General features: G+C 41.6%; 2 protein-coding genes across 4 annotated transcripts; both read left to right on the forward strand.

Moving 5' to 3' along the window:
- The first annotated feature begins 255 nt into the window (after window positions 1–255).
- LOC117447771 (P2Y purinoceptor 4-like) lies at window positions 256–1945 on the forward strand. Of its 2 annotated transcripts, XM_071203539.1 has the most exons (2): window positions 256–1233; window positions 1856–1945. In XM_071203539.1, the coding sequence occupies exons 1-2, from the start codon at window positions 259–261 to the stop codon at window positions 1865–1867; spliced, it is 987 nt and encodes a 328-aa protein (XP_071059640.1). In that variant the 5' UTR covers window positions 256–258; the 3' UTR covers window positions 1868–1945. The 2 variants fall into 2 exon arrangements, with proteins under 2 accessions (XP_071059640.1, XP_033940551.2); XM_034084660.2 differs by lacking the exon at window positions 1856–1945 and having other exon boundaries at window positions 256–1654.
- LOC117447761 (vesicular glutamate transporter 2.1-like) lies at window positions 1938–12534 on the forward strand. 2 transcript variants are annotated; one of them, XM_034084647.2, is made up of 13 exons: window positions 1938–2456; window positions 3826–4081; window positions 4751–4869; window positions 5902–6016; window positions 7000–7087; window positions 7296–7382; window positions 8099–8241; window positions 8325–8474; window positions 9367–9499; window positions 9586–9696; window positions 9789–9916; window positions 10767–11110; window positions 11291–12534. In XM_034084647.2, exons 1-12 carry the CDS (start codon window positions 2371–2373, stop codon window positions 11094–11096), a joined length of 1746 nt encoding a protein of 581 aa, XP_033940538.1. In that variant the 5' UTR covers window positions 1938–2370; the 3' UTR covers window positions 11097–11110; window positions 11291–12534. The 2 variants fall into 2 exon arrangements, with proteins under 2 accessions (XP_033940538.1, XP_033940537.1); XM_034084646.2 differs by having other exon boundaries at window positions 1939–2456; window positions 10767–12534.
- Window positions 12535–15981: the final 3447 nt, after the last annotated feature.

A 15981-nucleotide genomic window follows, 5' to 3' on the forward strand; every position in this document is an offset into this window, starting at 1 on the left:
GCAACACTCAGGTGCAGGTAGGCTGTAATGGATCACTGTCATTTTTAACATTTTATCTGGTTTATGAAATTACAAATAACCTTAATTTTGTGTCGTAATTATGATTGTTTATAAGATTTGTTTTCTATTTGGGCAAATATCCTGTCCATATATGTTGTTTTTACACTGAAGCCAAAGTGTTACAGTTAAATGCAGCTTTTGATGAAGAATAACAGGAAACACATCATCTTGTAATGTGGATAAGTTGAACCCCTGCCCATGACCATCCAGCCTCCAGAGGCAGCCTTCTGCGACCTGAACCCAACCCGAGGTCTCCCGCTGATCCTGTTCTACGTGATGCCCACCTTCTTCCTGACGGTGTTGATCCTGGGCCTGCCTCTCAACCTGCTCTCCCTCTGGGTCTTCTGCCGCCGGCTGGGTCGCTGGACTCGCAGCACGGTGTTCCTCTTCAACCTGACCCTGGCGGACACCTCATGGCTGCTGGCCCTGCCTTACCTCATCCACTACCACCTGGACCAGCTCTACTGGAAGCTGGGGCGGTCGTTCTGCATGACTGTGAGGTTGTTCTACCACAACTACTTCTACCTCAGCATCTTCTTCGTCACCTGCATCAGTGTGGACAGATACCTGGCCATCGTGCACCCGCTGCGCTCCCTGGTGCTGCTGGGCCGGAGGCAGACTCACCTGCTGTGTGTGGTGATGTGGGCTGCTGCTCTGCTGCTCAGCGTACCTGTTGTCACCATGACTGAGATCCAGACCTGCCCCGGGAGCAACCGCACCGTGTGCCCCTTGTACATATTTCTGAGCCACACTAAGCAGAGTCTCCCTTATTCCCTCATTTGTTCCATCCTTGGCTTCCTCTTCCCGCTGCTCTCCATCTGCTACTGCGGCCTGCGCAGCGTCATGGAGCTGCACAGCCGCCCCGACCCGCATCACAAGCAGCAGCGGCTCCGAGTGCGGCGCGTGTTGAGCGCCGCGCTGGTTTTCTTTGCCTTGTTTTACCTGCCCTACCACATGAGCCGTAACGCCGCCGTAGTGATGCGGGTCTTGTACCCCAACAGCCCCACCTCCTGGGGGCGCGCAGACCTGGTCTTCTCGCTGGAGATGTGCCTCTGCAGCCTGATAACCTGCATCAACCCTCTGTTCAGCTGCTTCATTGGCCGCCAGTTCAGGAAGGAGTTTCATGGCACTTTTGCGGTCATGTTTTGCCTATCTAAGAGGACCCGGATGACGGTGAGGAAAAGGCAGGGGATGTCTACTGTCACACCTGTCTGCGCATTGCCTGAAATTGATTCCTGCTGAGCTGGAGGAATATAAATTTTAAAAAAGTTAATGAAAATGTGTATACATATTTAAATAATCATGTGTAATCACATGTTGTTATCAGTTGGAGATAAGATTAAAAAAAACTGCGTAAAAAAAATGGTTTCCAGTCTCCTTTATCTAATGTCATCTCATGTCAGATAAGGTCTCGTTTTCCTTACACAACACTGCCTCTGCGTGGTTGATTTCATATACTGTAGGCTACAGGCTTCACATGCACATGTGAATAGCGTGTATTTCTTTCATTACGTGAGCAACAATACAATACTCCGTTTATTCAATTTAGTGAAATTAAAGCTTTGCAATGCTTCCCCTAAGTTTAACAATGTGAGAGTAGTAAATCAAACACAAAACCGAGAATCAGCCGGATATGGAGGGAGGAGGGGATCATTGTTCAGTGCCTGCTGCAGCAAGTGATTGATAAGGGGTCTGCTCTCATCCTGAATAGTTTTTAATTCAGTTAAACATTTTGTGAATGACAGTGGTTGTGTAAGTGGTAATTATCGCCTTTAACTTACATTTTTTTAAGTAGGCTTGTAATTGAATTAGGGGAGAGAAGCGGCAGGAGGAGGGGCGCTGCGCGGAGCTGCTGACAGGTGGAGGAGCTGTGTGCTGTCCGCGGTGCTGAACCGGAGATCCTCACCTCAGATTAGACCAGAGCTCCACCAACGTGCACATACTGAAGATTGTCCACTTTTCTCATCTCGATTTCTCAAAGAATACTCACAAAATAATCCAACTTTCCATTTTCTGTGTTGCTGTTTTCTTATCGCTGGCTGGATCTTAAAATGGCTCTGCATGGATTAACATTGCGCAAGGCAAAAGCGGACTTATTTGACTGCTGTTTTGTGACTGTGAAACCAGCCCTTTCCGACTGAACGTGTTCCCCCATCTTTCTCCATTTTCCTGCTCATCTTTTCAGGACATCGAGACATTTTCTGCTTGAAAGACAGCAGCATGTTATTTGGATTATTTGTTGAACAATATGCTCATTAAGCAGCTCTTCCATTTGTTATAGTATTGTAGATTTTTAAAGATATTTTGGATATGGAGCCTGGCATGGAGAAACCTGCCCCTACCACTAAGGAGGGAATAAAACAGATCGCAGGAAAGGCCCTGGGAAAGATTTACAGGTAAGGCGAATACATTCCCAATTTCTAATTTAATCATGAGAATTATATCTGTTATAAAATAGAAAAATACCCAGATGTTAAAATTAAGCGTAACATCTGCACTGGATTTAAATAAGCCTATTGCTCTTTTACAATGAAATCAAGAGGGAAATCTCTTCTTTATGAGATGAATCACGGACAGGATGCTAAAGGCAGAGTCGTGTGGCCCGAATATTTAAGGATCAGATATTTCCCAGGAGGATGATCCCCTCCACCAGCTGCTGTGGGTGTTTGTTTTTAATAATTAATGAAACAGAGCGAGTCGTGACACAAGGTCGGAGGATATCTATTACCTTATGTATCCATGTGTATTAATCCAAGATCGATTGACTTCATATCAATTGACTCACTTTATTATTTATACTGTCAGAAGGACATAAATGGAATGTAATCCAAAGCAAAAATCAGACTGCAAAGCAAACATTTTTAATTTAAAATCACGGTCAGGAAGCAGGGTGACGTTTTCACACATTATATTGAATTATTTATTCACTCTGATGGGAAATGCGAATAAAATTCCTTTCGGTTGAACATTAAGCCGAAAAATACGTTTATTTTACACAAATCATCTGGAAACACGTACCTTTTATAAAATATGCGTATATATGAACACTTGTGCAGGCTCACAGTTTTGTTTTTTAAATCTTTGAATGTCTTTCTGTCGTTGAACTTGATTCCATGCTGCAACACAAAAACGTGACGGAAGCATTACAAAAAAAATCTATTCGTTTCATTTAAGATGGAGCAGGCCTGGTATTTAACTGCATGAGGCCTTCACATTTCAATGTTTAGTTTTTCTAAATGAAACTTATAATTATTCGTACACATTTGCATTGAAAGCCAAATCGGAAAGCTAAAGCCACATTTTTAAGATCAAATTAATCAAATAAAAGGGAGAAATTAACTCTAAACAACGAGGATGCTGATAATGCTGCAATGCGGTATGAAGGTTATTCTTTCCTCGTTTGCCAACAAGTATTTCTTTGACAGAATCATTGAGAATTTCCGCACGAAACGAAAAAAGGTAGTTCGTGTAAAAGGGAGCAGGCTTTGATGGGCCTGAGCCAAATTCAATGCAGAAAATGTGACATTGTAAAGGATTTTCGTTACAAGAGCACAGAGTAAAAATGCAAGCTTATTTCCTAGATGCAAACGTCTTAAGAGGAATATGAATAAATGCATTTGTATTAATAGTGTGATTTTTCGCAGAAAATCAACGAAATCACACATTTCCATTTGGATAGTTATAGCTCCTTTAAATGCAGCTGAACGTGCATGGATGTTTGATTTCATAAATCCAAGTGTCAACATTTATAAACGTGTCGTGCAGGCGGTTGGAAAAGCGTCAGCAGACCACTGAGGGCATCGAGCTGACGGAGGATGGTAGACCCACCGAGGAGCAGGAGAGGAAGACCCCCCTGTGTGACTGCACGTGCTTTGGGGCCCCGCGCAGATACATCATCGCTATGCTGAGCGGCCTGGGCTTCTGCATCTCCTTCGGTATCCGGTGTAACCTGGGTGTGGCCATCGTTAGCATGGTCAATAACAGCACGATCCACCAGGACGGCAAGATCATCATTTTAGAGGTGGCTGAAACCCCCCCCCCCCCCCCCCCCCACCCACTCCACATATTTATTAACATGAGGGCCACAGCCAATAGACTCATGATATTATGTCGTGTTCGTCTCTCCCCCTTAATGTGGTGTTCCCGGTCTGTTTTAACTGCTCCCACATTAACATAAAAAATATTAATCATCACCAAATGCTATTTAACACCCTATAAAGCTGTGAACAGTGTCTCAGACTGGTGTATGAATAGATGCAGTGCAAAGAATAGACACTGAAAATGTATTCCAAAAATAACATTTTGTGGATTTGTATTAGTGTAGGCTACTTTCTGATTGGGGTTACCCATTCATTTCCTATGGCGGTCATTTTTGTAAGAACACATCGACGGTGTAACACAGTTTACAAGAGTAAATCGGTTAGATTACCCAAACACAAGAGGAGGGTTAAACTACCCTGGAGAGCCTCCATTGAGCATTTGCTTTTACTTTGTATTTATTGTGCTAAGTCTATTATGTTTTATTAGTTAGAAGATGTATGTTGCCTTTCCTTTTTTAATGTTTTCAAAAGTTGATACTGTTGTGCTTTAATTCGTTGATCGATCATGTTATATAAAATGTTGTCTCTTCAAAGATTTCAAAGCTCTTCATTTAAATTAAATGAATTATGTATTTTTTTTTGTGTGAAAGAAAGCGAAATTCAACTGGGACCCAGAGACCGTGGGGATGATTCATGGATCGTTTTTCTGGGGCTACATAGTGACTCAGATACCAGGAGGATATATCTCCTCAAGACTGGCTGCCAACAGGTAACTGAAGCGATATCTGGGAAAAAATCTACGATAGACACTTGTATGAGGAAATAGATGTCTAAATACCAGTTTTTCTTGTTGTATAAATGAACGATTATTGAAATTTACAATGAAAATGTAGGTGTAATATTTGGATATCTGATGGTTTGACGGGAGGAGTCTGACCTTACAGGGGATTTGGCTGATGCCCACCAGGCGTGCCTCCTCGTGTTAATGAGCTCCCATGGGACCACCGTGTCTAATCCTTTATGTTCAGAGGCATGGCAACCGCACCAGCCAAAGTGTGAAATGTGGGTCTAAGTAATGGTTGTAGAATGATTTCAATGGCATTATCCAGCCTCTCCCATTATTTTCCCAACAGATGATTAGTCAGCTACAATTAGACAAGGAACAGAATGCAAAAAACGGAAATGTATATGTAAGAAAAATGTAGAAGAAAAACCACATTTGAACAACAATCTGTAAAATACCTGATGCAAAATCATGTTATAATATTGATGCTTTAAAAAGGTAACCAAAGGTCCAGTATTAGGCATATAGATAATATGACATTTATATTTCTCATGAGGGAAATGGAGCCAAAATAAGATGCAAATCTTTGAAAAGCTTCATCATGCCAAGTCAGCTGAGCCTTCTGCTGCAAACACCTCCTGTCCTCACTGCCCTGGAAACTGAATAACTGCCTGTGTGTGTGTGTGTGTGTGTGTGTGTGTGTGTGTGTGTGTGTGTGTGTGTGTGTGTGTGTGTGTGTGTGTGTGTGTGTGTGTGTGTGTGTGTGTGTGTGTGTGTGTGTGTGTGTGTGTGTGTGTGTGTGTGTATTATCCAATTAGGATCCATCTTCCTCAGCAGTGTTTTTTGCTATAGTAAAGAATCATACAGTAGAACAGCGTATGTTTATGTATTGCATATCTGATGTTTTATTGTTTTTGAAGTGTCTGAATCAATACTGCTGCCATGTATTTCGAATGAATGTGTTGGTGTTGTTTTGATAATATTCTGACAAATAATCCCTACACAATGTTTATCCAGGGTTTTCGGGGCTGCCATTGTGCTGACATCCATCCTGAACATGTTCATTCCCTCTGCCGCCCGGACGCACTATGGATGTGTAATCTTTGTGAGGATATTACAAGGGTTGGTGGAGGTACGGATACACAGTTTGCACATCAGATCCTGACCTTTAAAATACTCAAAACTGATGCCTCATTATCAAGCTGAGAGCCAAACTCGACCCCTAATGAAATTGTCCTGACATTCTGTATTTGACCACACTTTACAGAAATCCTCTTGTTCACAATAAACTCCCTGGCTCTCTATTTAAATTTGCACTGGAAAATGAAGCCCATTATGAAAAAGATCCATGTCATTATACTGTATACAATTATCATATTAGTCAGAATACAGAATATAATGAATAGCAGGGCTTATGTGTGTTGCTTTACCTGGCCTAAATAGCTCCATGTTCACATAGAAACACACAGAACAAAAGAGATAAAAAGCCTTCGATTCGGGTGGCTCCCACAACTCAACAGACACGAAAATATTTCATGGAGGGAGGCTATTATCAGACTGAAGGTCATCCTCCTTTGTGATTCTGTTTTGCTGCATGCTGGCGCTTTAATAGCAGCTCATGACCATAGAGAGGGAGCCGCCTGCGTTCAGCACCCATCGACTTATTACTGCAAATTAAACATTAGCATTTCAGGGTGTCTCCCACAGCAAGCCCCAGCAATTTGTGTCTATCAATAGTTGATTGTATGCCACTTAGTGCATAATGAAGATTTAATAGGCGCGACTCAGGTCCCCCCCCCCCGAAGTGGGCAGTCATCCTGAGTCTGCACTGACTCACACCTAACCCATTAGTCTCTATTAGAAAGGTCAGCTGCAATGCATGTCAGTTTGTTTGTTATTATTAACTACAATTTGTCTTTGGCAAATGAGAACGGACCACGTCAATCAGGCAGAATCAGTTTTATTATGTCAATTCTATTGAATGAAAGTGGAAAAATAGATGTAGAATATATTGATACAGAAAGATGAGTTGCCTCAGATTGATTAAGACATATTAATATAAAATGATCTCTGTGTGTTCAGACTGTGACTGTAATATCATTTGTCTTCGTGCAGGGAGTGACTTACCCAGCCTGCCACGGGATCTGGAGTAAATGGGCTCCACCGCTGGAGAGAAGTCGTCTGGCAACCATCTCCTTCGCTGGTAAAAAGTCTACACATATCGTCATGTTTCTGTTTTCTCCTTATAGATTAACTCATCATGTTACCTTATACACTTACAAAATATTGCCCCTGAAATGTATGCAAACATGTATTGAACACATTTGTCACCATAAACTGGGACAACGCTGCTCTCTGAATAAACAGCCGGATCAGATTCTGCCTGGTCGTAATGTTTTCCTCTTGTTCAGGATCCTATGCTGGTGCAGTGATAGCCATGCCTCTGGCGGGGATCCTGGTGCAGTACACTGGCTGGTCCTCTGTCTTCTATGTGTATGGTGAGTGTAACTGTATTAAAAGCACAAAAACATTTTCTTACAAATAAAAAAATGAAGTTCTTCTTACATCTTTTTGAACTCCAATAGCTTCAGGAGTTCTGCTGTTAGAGATGTACAGGGTCTGGTATGACAGGCAGGCTGTGTCCCTATGTATAGCAGCTATTATCCCATAAATGTCAATTGCTGTCCCATGCAGCCAGAAACACAGTTTCAGTTACATCCTGTCTAGCTTTACAATATATTCCCCATTTTAATTCTATATTTAAGGTTTGAAAAATCATCTTTGTCAAGTCAATATTATTTGTAAAGTGCAATATCACAATACACACATTTGCCTGTTTTTAGACCCTTGCTTCAACTAAAGAAATTCCCCCATAAAAAACCATAACAGGCTAAAAAACTGAAGACACCTCCAGAAGAGCAACAGAGCAGGCATCCCTCTCCTATGACAGACATATGTGCAATAGATGTTGTGTGTACAGGATAGATCAACATAATACACTTACAATATGGATAATCAATTTGAAGAAAATAAAAAAGAATGTGTGTGAGTGAAATATTTAAATCCAAGACTCGTATTAAGTATTTTAGATATGTTGTTCATCATTATTACAGATATTTGGTATCTTTGCTGACTTTGGGGTCTCCATCATAACTGAAGCCCTGAGTAATGTTTGGCTGCACAGCATGTAATGACTGACTAATGATCTGTTCAGGATGCTTTGGGATATTTTGGTACATTTTCTGGGTCTTGGTGTCCTATGAGAGCCCAGCGGAGCACCCGACTATCACCACCGAGGAGCGCCGCTACATCGAGGAGAGCATCGGGGAAAGTGCACAGCTGATGGGAGCGATGGAGGTGAGATCTCGAACTGTATTCATTCATTTGTACCAACAATCCACGTGCTGTACGCCCAGCTGATTCTCTGTTTGTTTGAACAGAAATACAAGACCCCCTGGAAGAAGTTCTTCACTTCCATGCCCGTCTATGCAATCATTGTGGCCAACTTCTGCAGGAGCTGGACCTTTTATCTACTCCTCATCAGCCAGCCTGCATATTTTGAAGAAGTGTTTGGATTTGAAATCAGCAAGGTAAACAAATCCCTAATAATGCTTGGTCTCAGGAAAAAAAATTGTTTTAACATTACAAACTAAGATTGTCTAACATATGAATTGCTTTCAGGGGCAGTTCAATTGGTATAAAATGCAAATTTAGAATGTTTTTGATGCTAATGACGATCTGTCTTATTCTGCCATGGAGTATATATTCTGATGTTCAAACAAAACAAAAGTTACTCTAGATTTTGAGAAGTGTTAATCCATATTGGGATTAAATTAGGTTGCAGAAGGAACACAAATATTAAAGGGGCTGCTCTTTGAATTTACAGAGCTCTATGAGTGTTAGCTCATTGTTTGTCCGTCCTACAACTGTGCAGCTTCGGTTCACTCTCTTTAGGTATCAGTGTTAAAACTCTAAAGGCCGCTATAGGGTCAACACCAAACTGCAGATAGACACAGTAAACTGAACGTAGTAAAGCATTAGGTAGAAGTTGGTGTGGACCAAAAACAGAGCTATAAGAAACTATAAATCAGAAACATAAATCCAAAAGAATGATACTTTAGCTTGGTTAATGTGACAAAAATATAAACTCTTAATATTTTTAAATCTCGTAACATTTGAATAACCTATTGAAAAGGAAAGGGCTTAGGTACATTTCTGAACCTGCTGTCCATGAGTAAATTAGTGTAATCTGTACCCTCGCTGGAGAGTGTGATGCATGATGGTTTGGCGGATGTAATGTGGCTCAGGACGGGCTGCTGTGATTACTGCAGGTGAATTATTGCTCAGATGTGATGCTGCAGTCAGAGGTTGATACGGACACAAAGATTGGGTCCGAGAATAGAAAGAAGAATCACTTTTGTTTTGACAGTTTCTCTGTAGTTGTCACATTTGCTTCAGACAAAGTGTTTGATGGGTTCTCAGGTTGGAATAGTGTCAGCGCTCCCTCACTTGGTCATGACCATCATCGTGCCGCTAGGAGGCATGTTAGCCGACTACCTGCGGACTCACAACATCATGTCCACCACCATGGTCCGAAAGATCATGAACTGCGGAGGTAAGGCATTGATAATCATCTCTGTCTGTTACCAGACAATTATAAAGGTGTTCCTGATCGTTGAACTCTCTTCTTGTTGTTTCTAGGGTTTGGTATGGAGGCCACTTTCTTGTTGGTGGTCGGGTTTTCTCACAGTAAGGGGGTGGCCATCTCTTTCTTAGTTCTAGCGGTGGGTTTTAGTGGATTTGCAATATCAGGTGAGTCTCAAAGCCAAATGGATTATAGTTCTAATTACTTTGTGTTGTTGAAAATAGCCAAAAACTTAAAATACCTGCTTTATTTTGCTTAGGTTTCAACGTCAACCATCTGGACATCGCTCCTCGCTATGCCAGCATCCTCATGGGAATATCCAACGGGGTGGGGACTCTGTCAGGGATGGTCTGCCCTCTGATCGTTGGAGCCATGACAAAGAACAAGGTGAGCCATTCATTAGTCATACAGTGAAGTGAATGTTTATTCAGATTTGAACTGAAAAGTGGTTTAATGTCAAGGTTTTTTTTATAGTAGTAAATAGTAGTTTATGTTGTAAAACTGGAAAAGAAAAGAGAGGCATTTTGTACAATTAATAAAGCCTACTTTAAAATTCCCCCCTTCTATCATGTGAGAAAAGTTAGACAGGATTGCATTACATTTGTTTTCACACCACTGTGTCTTTAACACTCAGAGTCCAGCTTTATCAGGACTGAGTGGGAGTAGTTTGATGATATTTGACATATGATATTTGATATTAACAGTTGCTTGGCAACCTCACAACCATCATCAGATTTTTTTATTCAGATGTAGCGAAACTCAGAGGATGCATGACTTTAAATGTGTCCAAATACTCACTTCAACCAGTGGGATGAGCACAGACAGATACAGGAATCTGTCATGTGAATTACCCATTATGCAAAACCCACTTGTTCCTGTCTTTTATACATAAACACGTGTCCCCTCTGTGTAAAGACATTTTGAAAGTTTCAGGAAAAAATATTCACTCTCTTTTTGTCCTGATCCATTTATATAAAAACCTGTCTTAAAATAAGCTGATCAGATTTTGGCCACTTTATGATGTCATAAAAGACAGAGAATCAGCACTTTTGAAACAGGGCTGAAACAGAGGGGCTTATGGGATGCTACAATGAATGATCCGTTTGTTATTTCGAGCCAAACACTTCAGAGACATGTTTTGTATGAGACCTATAATAAAGTAATGAAAAACAGTATAATAGATCCACTGCTCGACAGAAACACGTTTTCAGAAATGACTCAACTGTTTTGTCTTTAGACCCGCGACGAGTGGCAGTACGTCTTCCTCATTGCTGCCCTGGTGCATTATGGGGGAGTGGTGTTCTATGGGATCTTTGCATCTGGGGAGAAGCAGCCATGGGCCGACCCTGAAGAAACCAGCGATGAGAAGTGCGGCTTCATTGATGAGGACGAGCTAGCCGAGGAGACGGGAGACATCACGCAGAGCTACGGCGCCATGGGGGGCCCCGCTAAAAGCTACGGGGCCACCTCGCAGCTCAACGGAGGGTGGGTGTCGGACTGGGATAAGACGGAGGAGTATGTGCAGGAGCCGGCCGGAAAGATATATTCCGAGCGCGGCTACTCTTAGAGCCGCCAGATGTGGTGAGTCTGACTCTCCATCACAGATTGCACAACATTATCTTAGATATCTAAATCCATTCTGTGTATTCAAGTAAAATGGTAACTAGTTTCAAAAAGCCAATGTAAAGGAGTAGTAAATTGCAATGCAGAACAATCCTCATTAGATGACCACATGTCTCTCATTACATCTACCTACTATAGGGCTTCACTATACAGAGAGCACAGAGAGCTGCAGGCCGATGTTGTACTTCTCCTTAGGCACCCAAACCTCATCAATCTACTTGAACAACATGAGCCAGATGACACTGCAGCTGACCATCATATAGGGTCTTTCTCTGAAAAACCACTCTGATTGCACTGAAACTTTAGGTATTCTAGATTATATTCTGTTTGTCAAGTGTGTTTTATGTACTGTATATACCTGTATACTGTTTCTGTGAGACTATTGTGAATTTTGGGTCGTTGATCTGTGTTAACATTAATATAAAAAGGCCATATTTTTCATGGACAGTACCTTTTCAGGGAGATGTCTGCTTGCAAAAAAGGTCTCCCTCTCGTCGGGCGAGGCCTGTAATACACTATAAGACAAAAATTGCGTGAGTGAAGTTGATCCGTAGAGTTTTAGTGTGTGTTTGTTTGCATGAATTTGCTCAGATCAATGTTTTCCGATGCAGCAGCCTCACTGTCCTTGATAGTCCTCATCCGGCTCAATGCTTTGTTCTTAGATAAGTCTTCTGCCATTATAAATAAGAAAATGAACTTTCATAATCAGGTGCCAGTCGTGATGTGAGACAAATCAAAAAAGTGTTTAAGGCGATTGCTCAGAAGACATTGTTTATTGATGTTTGGTGTGCACTGCAATAAATTCTGTGTACCAGCCGCCACCCATCACATCCTGTTTTGTAATGTGACACTAGCTTGCTGTATCTAACTGTAATTGTTTTGGAGTCATGTGATGCTCAACATTAAGGTGTGTGTTTTAACAAATTACCAGTGTCTGGAGAATCCAGCTTTAGTGCTCATGATGCAGGACATATTGTTGCATCTTGACACGAGGAATGCAGTAATGTATGTGAATGACCAGGGTGTTGTGATCTCTTGATGTTTCTTGGTTGTTCTCATAGTCACCAAAATTACTTTGCTGACACTTTAATATTGTCACGTTTGAGTGGACCACATGAGTTAATAGATGGCTCTTCCACCTGACTTTATTTAATATTGAACACTTTCTTCATTTGTTGTATGAAATCTGCAAGGATCTTTAAAAATATATGAATATTTAAGAATGTTTAAGATGACCAAAATATGCTATTACGGCTTTGTGCCTAAAGTTTATGTAAACAGATAAATGTGATTTTATGGCTTCTAATATTGTGTTTAATGAAGAGGTATGTTGATGTCAAAAGTGTTGTAAAAAATACTCATGTCATTTTATAAAAAAGAAACTTACCAAAAGTCATGTTTTGGTCTTTCCTCGTCATCTTTTCACCTTGTGTGTTGATGTGATCTGCTTAGAGGTGGAGAGCTACTCAATATGACAATGATTATAGTTTAAGTCATTTTTTTATTTGAAATATTTAATGGTTCCAACTTCTCAAATGTGAAGATTTGGTCATTTTTCTTAAAATAGTTTTAATGACATTTGTATTTATATGTTGGGCCTTTTTCTTTAGTTGATAGAACATCCGTGTTGTTTAAGTGTGAACTGCTGGCTGAATAATCTTTGTAAAAGGTGTGAAAGGTAAAACGAAAAAAATAATCATTTACTAAAAAGAAAATCTGATATTGATCAATAATGAAAATGGGCTCTTCCTCAACTAGTAAAAAAAATGATGATTGATGAGGAAAAATAATCTAGTTTAACAGTCACAGGGGACATTTATCTGCATTGCTCACTTTTAATACTTAACTTTTCCTGATGATATTTATATTTACATAAGTACTATTTATTAATTAAGATCCTATACTATAATTTTTTACAGTGTGATATTTTTACCTTGACTATCTAAATACTTTCCTCCACAACTGGATGTACTGTAAAACCTTATTTTAAAGGCAATCCTCAGAGATGGGATCCAGACTACCACACCAGTTAACCATCTCCTCCAATCAGTGCAATGCATCTCCAATTCTCTCCAAGTTTCTCATGACTGAGGTCTCTGGAGTCCAGGGGAGAGTATTGGACCCTGTAGCTTGGTAATTGGTAAAAGGCAATAGCAATGTTAGAGCTATTACTGGAGTGTACATCCCTAACACCAGGATCATTGTCTGTCTTCCCAAAGAGTCCTGACTTGATATGCAGTGTAGATGGAGAGGTGTTGTGTAGCTGCACAAAGTGTGATCAGCCTGTTCAACTTGTCAGCAGCATCTCACACCTCTCTCACTTGTAGAGAAAAAATAAGGATCGAAACAACTGAAACTGAAACAAACACGCATTTTGACAACCAACTGTGGCGATATTAAACCCACCCTGTTTTCCTCAGTGTGTCCTCCTCCACACCGCGGAGGTCAAGTAGTAACATGTAATATATTCAACTATTGACCTGGCTCCTGCATTAAATCGTGACAAATCAATACCGTTTAACTCTAGAGCATATTGGACTTTTAAAACAAAAATGCTTCTAATGACATCTTGAATTCAGCAAAAGGACAAGGAAGGTCGATGAAAGGCAAAATGGTAGGATATAATATAGAAAAATACAATATGAAATATGTAGTGCATATTACAAGCTTTATAGTGGGATTGTAATTTCTAGATCCCATATGTATAGAGGAAATTGTATATTGGTTTGCACAGATGCTTATATACAATACTAACATGTTATATACAGCTCCAAGCCCCAAACTCCACATCCAGGGAGTCGTGACAGAACTGTGAGGTTGTATGACTCACAGTTCAATCTGAAGTCAGAGCTCTACAGAGTGTACAAAAAAGGTGATGAAACCGTCTGTGGCGCCTCTTTGCAGCTCTGCAGTTTGTCAAACACGACGCCCTGGATATCGACAAAGTGCAGCCTGTTAGTGAGGTGGTAAATAATTCAGGAAAGCATGGCGTCCATACATCCACGGTCATCCTTACAGCAGGAAGGACTGAACGCGTCTTCCAGCCTCTGCAGGTGGGAATGAGTCATATGGAGCAGGTCTGAGAGCAGTCCATCATTAGAGGTCTGACCAACTTCATGAAGGTCCTCATTATTTCAATGTGACCAACTGGTGACCATTACATTTGATAGGTTGTCCACCTTCCTCTGACTGTAGGCCAGGGTTAATATAAGCAGGCAGCAGCCTCTTGCAACTTCCAGCCCCCCTCTCTCCTCAGGAGAAATGATAGACAGGCATGAAGTTTGTTGGGGCGGGGGTTAACGTGTTGACAGTCAGTTTTATGCACATGATGGACAGTCTGAATCAATTGAATGTGTTCAGCACTCTGGCTCTGTGTCCACTGATGCTTCGATCACAGGAAGCGGCTCCATGTCTGAAACACTTCCCGTGGCAGCAATTACAATAAATCTCGGTTTCTCCTGTCCGATTATCTCCCCGGCTGAGGAGGGAAGCCATTAACGCTTTCCGCCGCCTACTCCTCGGTGCACATGTTAATTTGACAGAAAACACAATTGTGTCACCAGCCACGTGGAACATGTTTTCTCATGCCTAACCAGCCGGGGCGGTCACGGCTGTTGCTCCGGTGACGTGCCTGTTGGGGCGCTTGGTAATTGGACAAAATGTGTGTGTCGACATTTCATTCATAGGTGGGATTCCTCTCTGCATGAACCTGCCTCTATCCTCTACCTGCAGTTGTTTGTGCAGCATCAGACTTAGTCACTGGGAGGCTTTTGGTGCTGTTTGTGTAATCCTGAGGGCAAGTGAAGGGGGATTGAGTAGTTGTCAGTCAGTGGGGCAGGTGCAGTTTGGCTCCTGGGGGACTGTAACGGGATGAGGCCCAGCCCGAATGAGTGTTTGATGACGGGGTTGCACTCCTCCCCTGGGACTCTGCCTGCTTGCAATTATCCTCCTGATCCCTTCTCTCTTCTCCAGTCTGCAGCCCAACATGTACACAGCGTTCTCGCCGCACTGCTGCAGGAATATCCTTTGAATTGCTGATGCAACCCCCTCATATGCAAAGCGATCTAGTAATTAGAGCCCAAAAATTCAAAGCAGTATTGAAGTAATTACTGTTTTATGGCACCCCATGGCATGACATTTCACTACCTCGGGGCAATTGAATGTATACACACCTCCTCCTCTCTTGCTAATAGCTTTATTAATGTAGAGCTTGGACCCAAAATCAGTCAGTCTCACCAGACATGTTTTACGCCTCTGTCCATCCACTGCCAGTGATCATTTATTCCAAAGATCTCTTGTTTTCCACTTCTACTTAAGACTCTCAGTTTGGGAAGTACAACTATCCTTTTGTGATATGCTAATAGTGTCAATCTTGTTGAGCTCCAAAAAGACACAACGAATATGAAGAATCATTATTTTTGTTTCTACATTTATAAGCACCAAGCTACTGATCAACCGTACTGAGGCAGGAGAACCGCGATGCCATATAAGGGCTGCATTCTCAGTCCCGGCATGTTCAGAGGGAGAGTTGCATCTTCCACGATCAGAGGGAGAGGAGGCAGATTGCTACATCCAATTGTGTTTTCTCCACAGAACTGGTCTCCTACAGTTGCATGTGAGGTAATCTATCACAGGTCCTACCATCTCCCCTCCCCCATATCACATTACGCTGACAGCTTCATACCCTCCGCTCTACAACATGCTCATATCATGCTCGTATCGCTCACAGACAAAGGATGAGTGCTGATAAGATTTTACACAATATCCTCATTACTGGGAGTCCTTTGCTTCGAAATCTGGATAAAATGATGACAGAGTTTGCAGATAAG

The sequence above is a fragment of the Pseudochaenichthys georgianus genome, chromosome 6 (assembly GCF_902827115.2).
Source record: "Pseudochaenichthys georgianus chromosome 6, fPseGeo1.2, whole genome shotgun sequence".
Taxonomy (NCBI): domain Eukaryota; kingdom Metazoa; phylum Chordata; class Actinopteri; order Perciformes; family Channichthyidae; genus Pseudochaenichthys; species Pseudochaenichthys georgianus.

What these genes read in the sequence shown, in the direction of transcription:
- LOC117447761 (XM_034084647.2), top strand. Translation starts at nt 2,371, where the DNA reads ATGGAGCCTGGCATGGAGAAACCTGCCCCTACCACTAAGGAGGGAATA. An exon ending in GCCCTGGGAAAGATTTACAG is followed by an intron (nt 2,457 to 3,825) that starts GTAAGGCGAATA and finishes CGTGTCGTGCAG; the next exon opens with GCGGTTGGAAAAGCGTCAGC. An exon ending in GCAAGATCATCATTTTAGAG is followed by an intron (nt 4,082 to 4,750) that starts GTGGCTGAAACC and finishes TTTGTGTGAAAG; the next exon opens with AAAGCGAAATTCAACTGGGA.
- LOC117447771 (XM_034084660.2), top strand. Translation starts at nt 259, where the DNA reads ATGACCATCCAGCCTCCAGAGGCAGCCTTCTGCGACCTGAACCCAACC.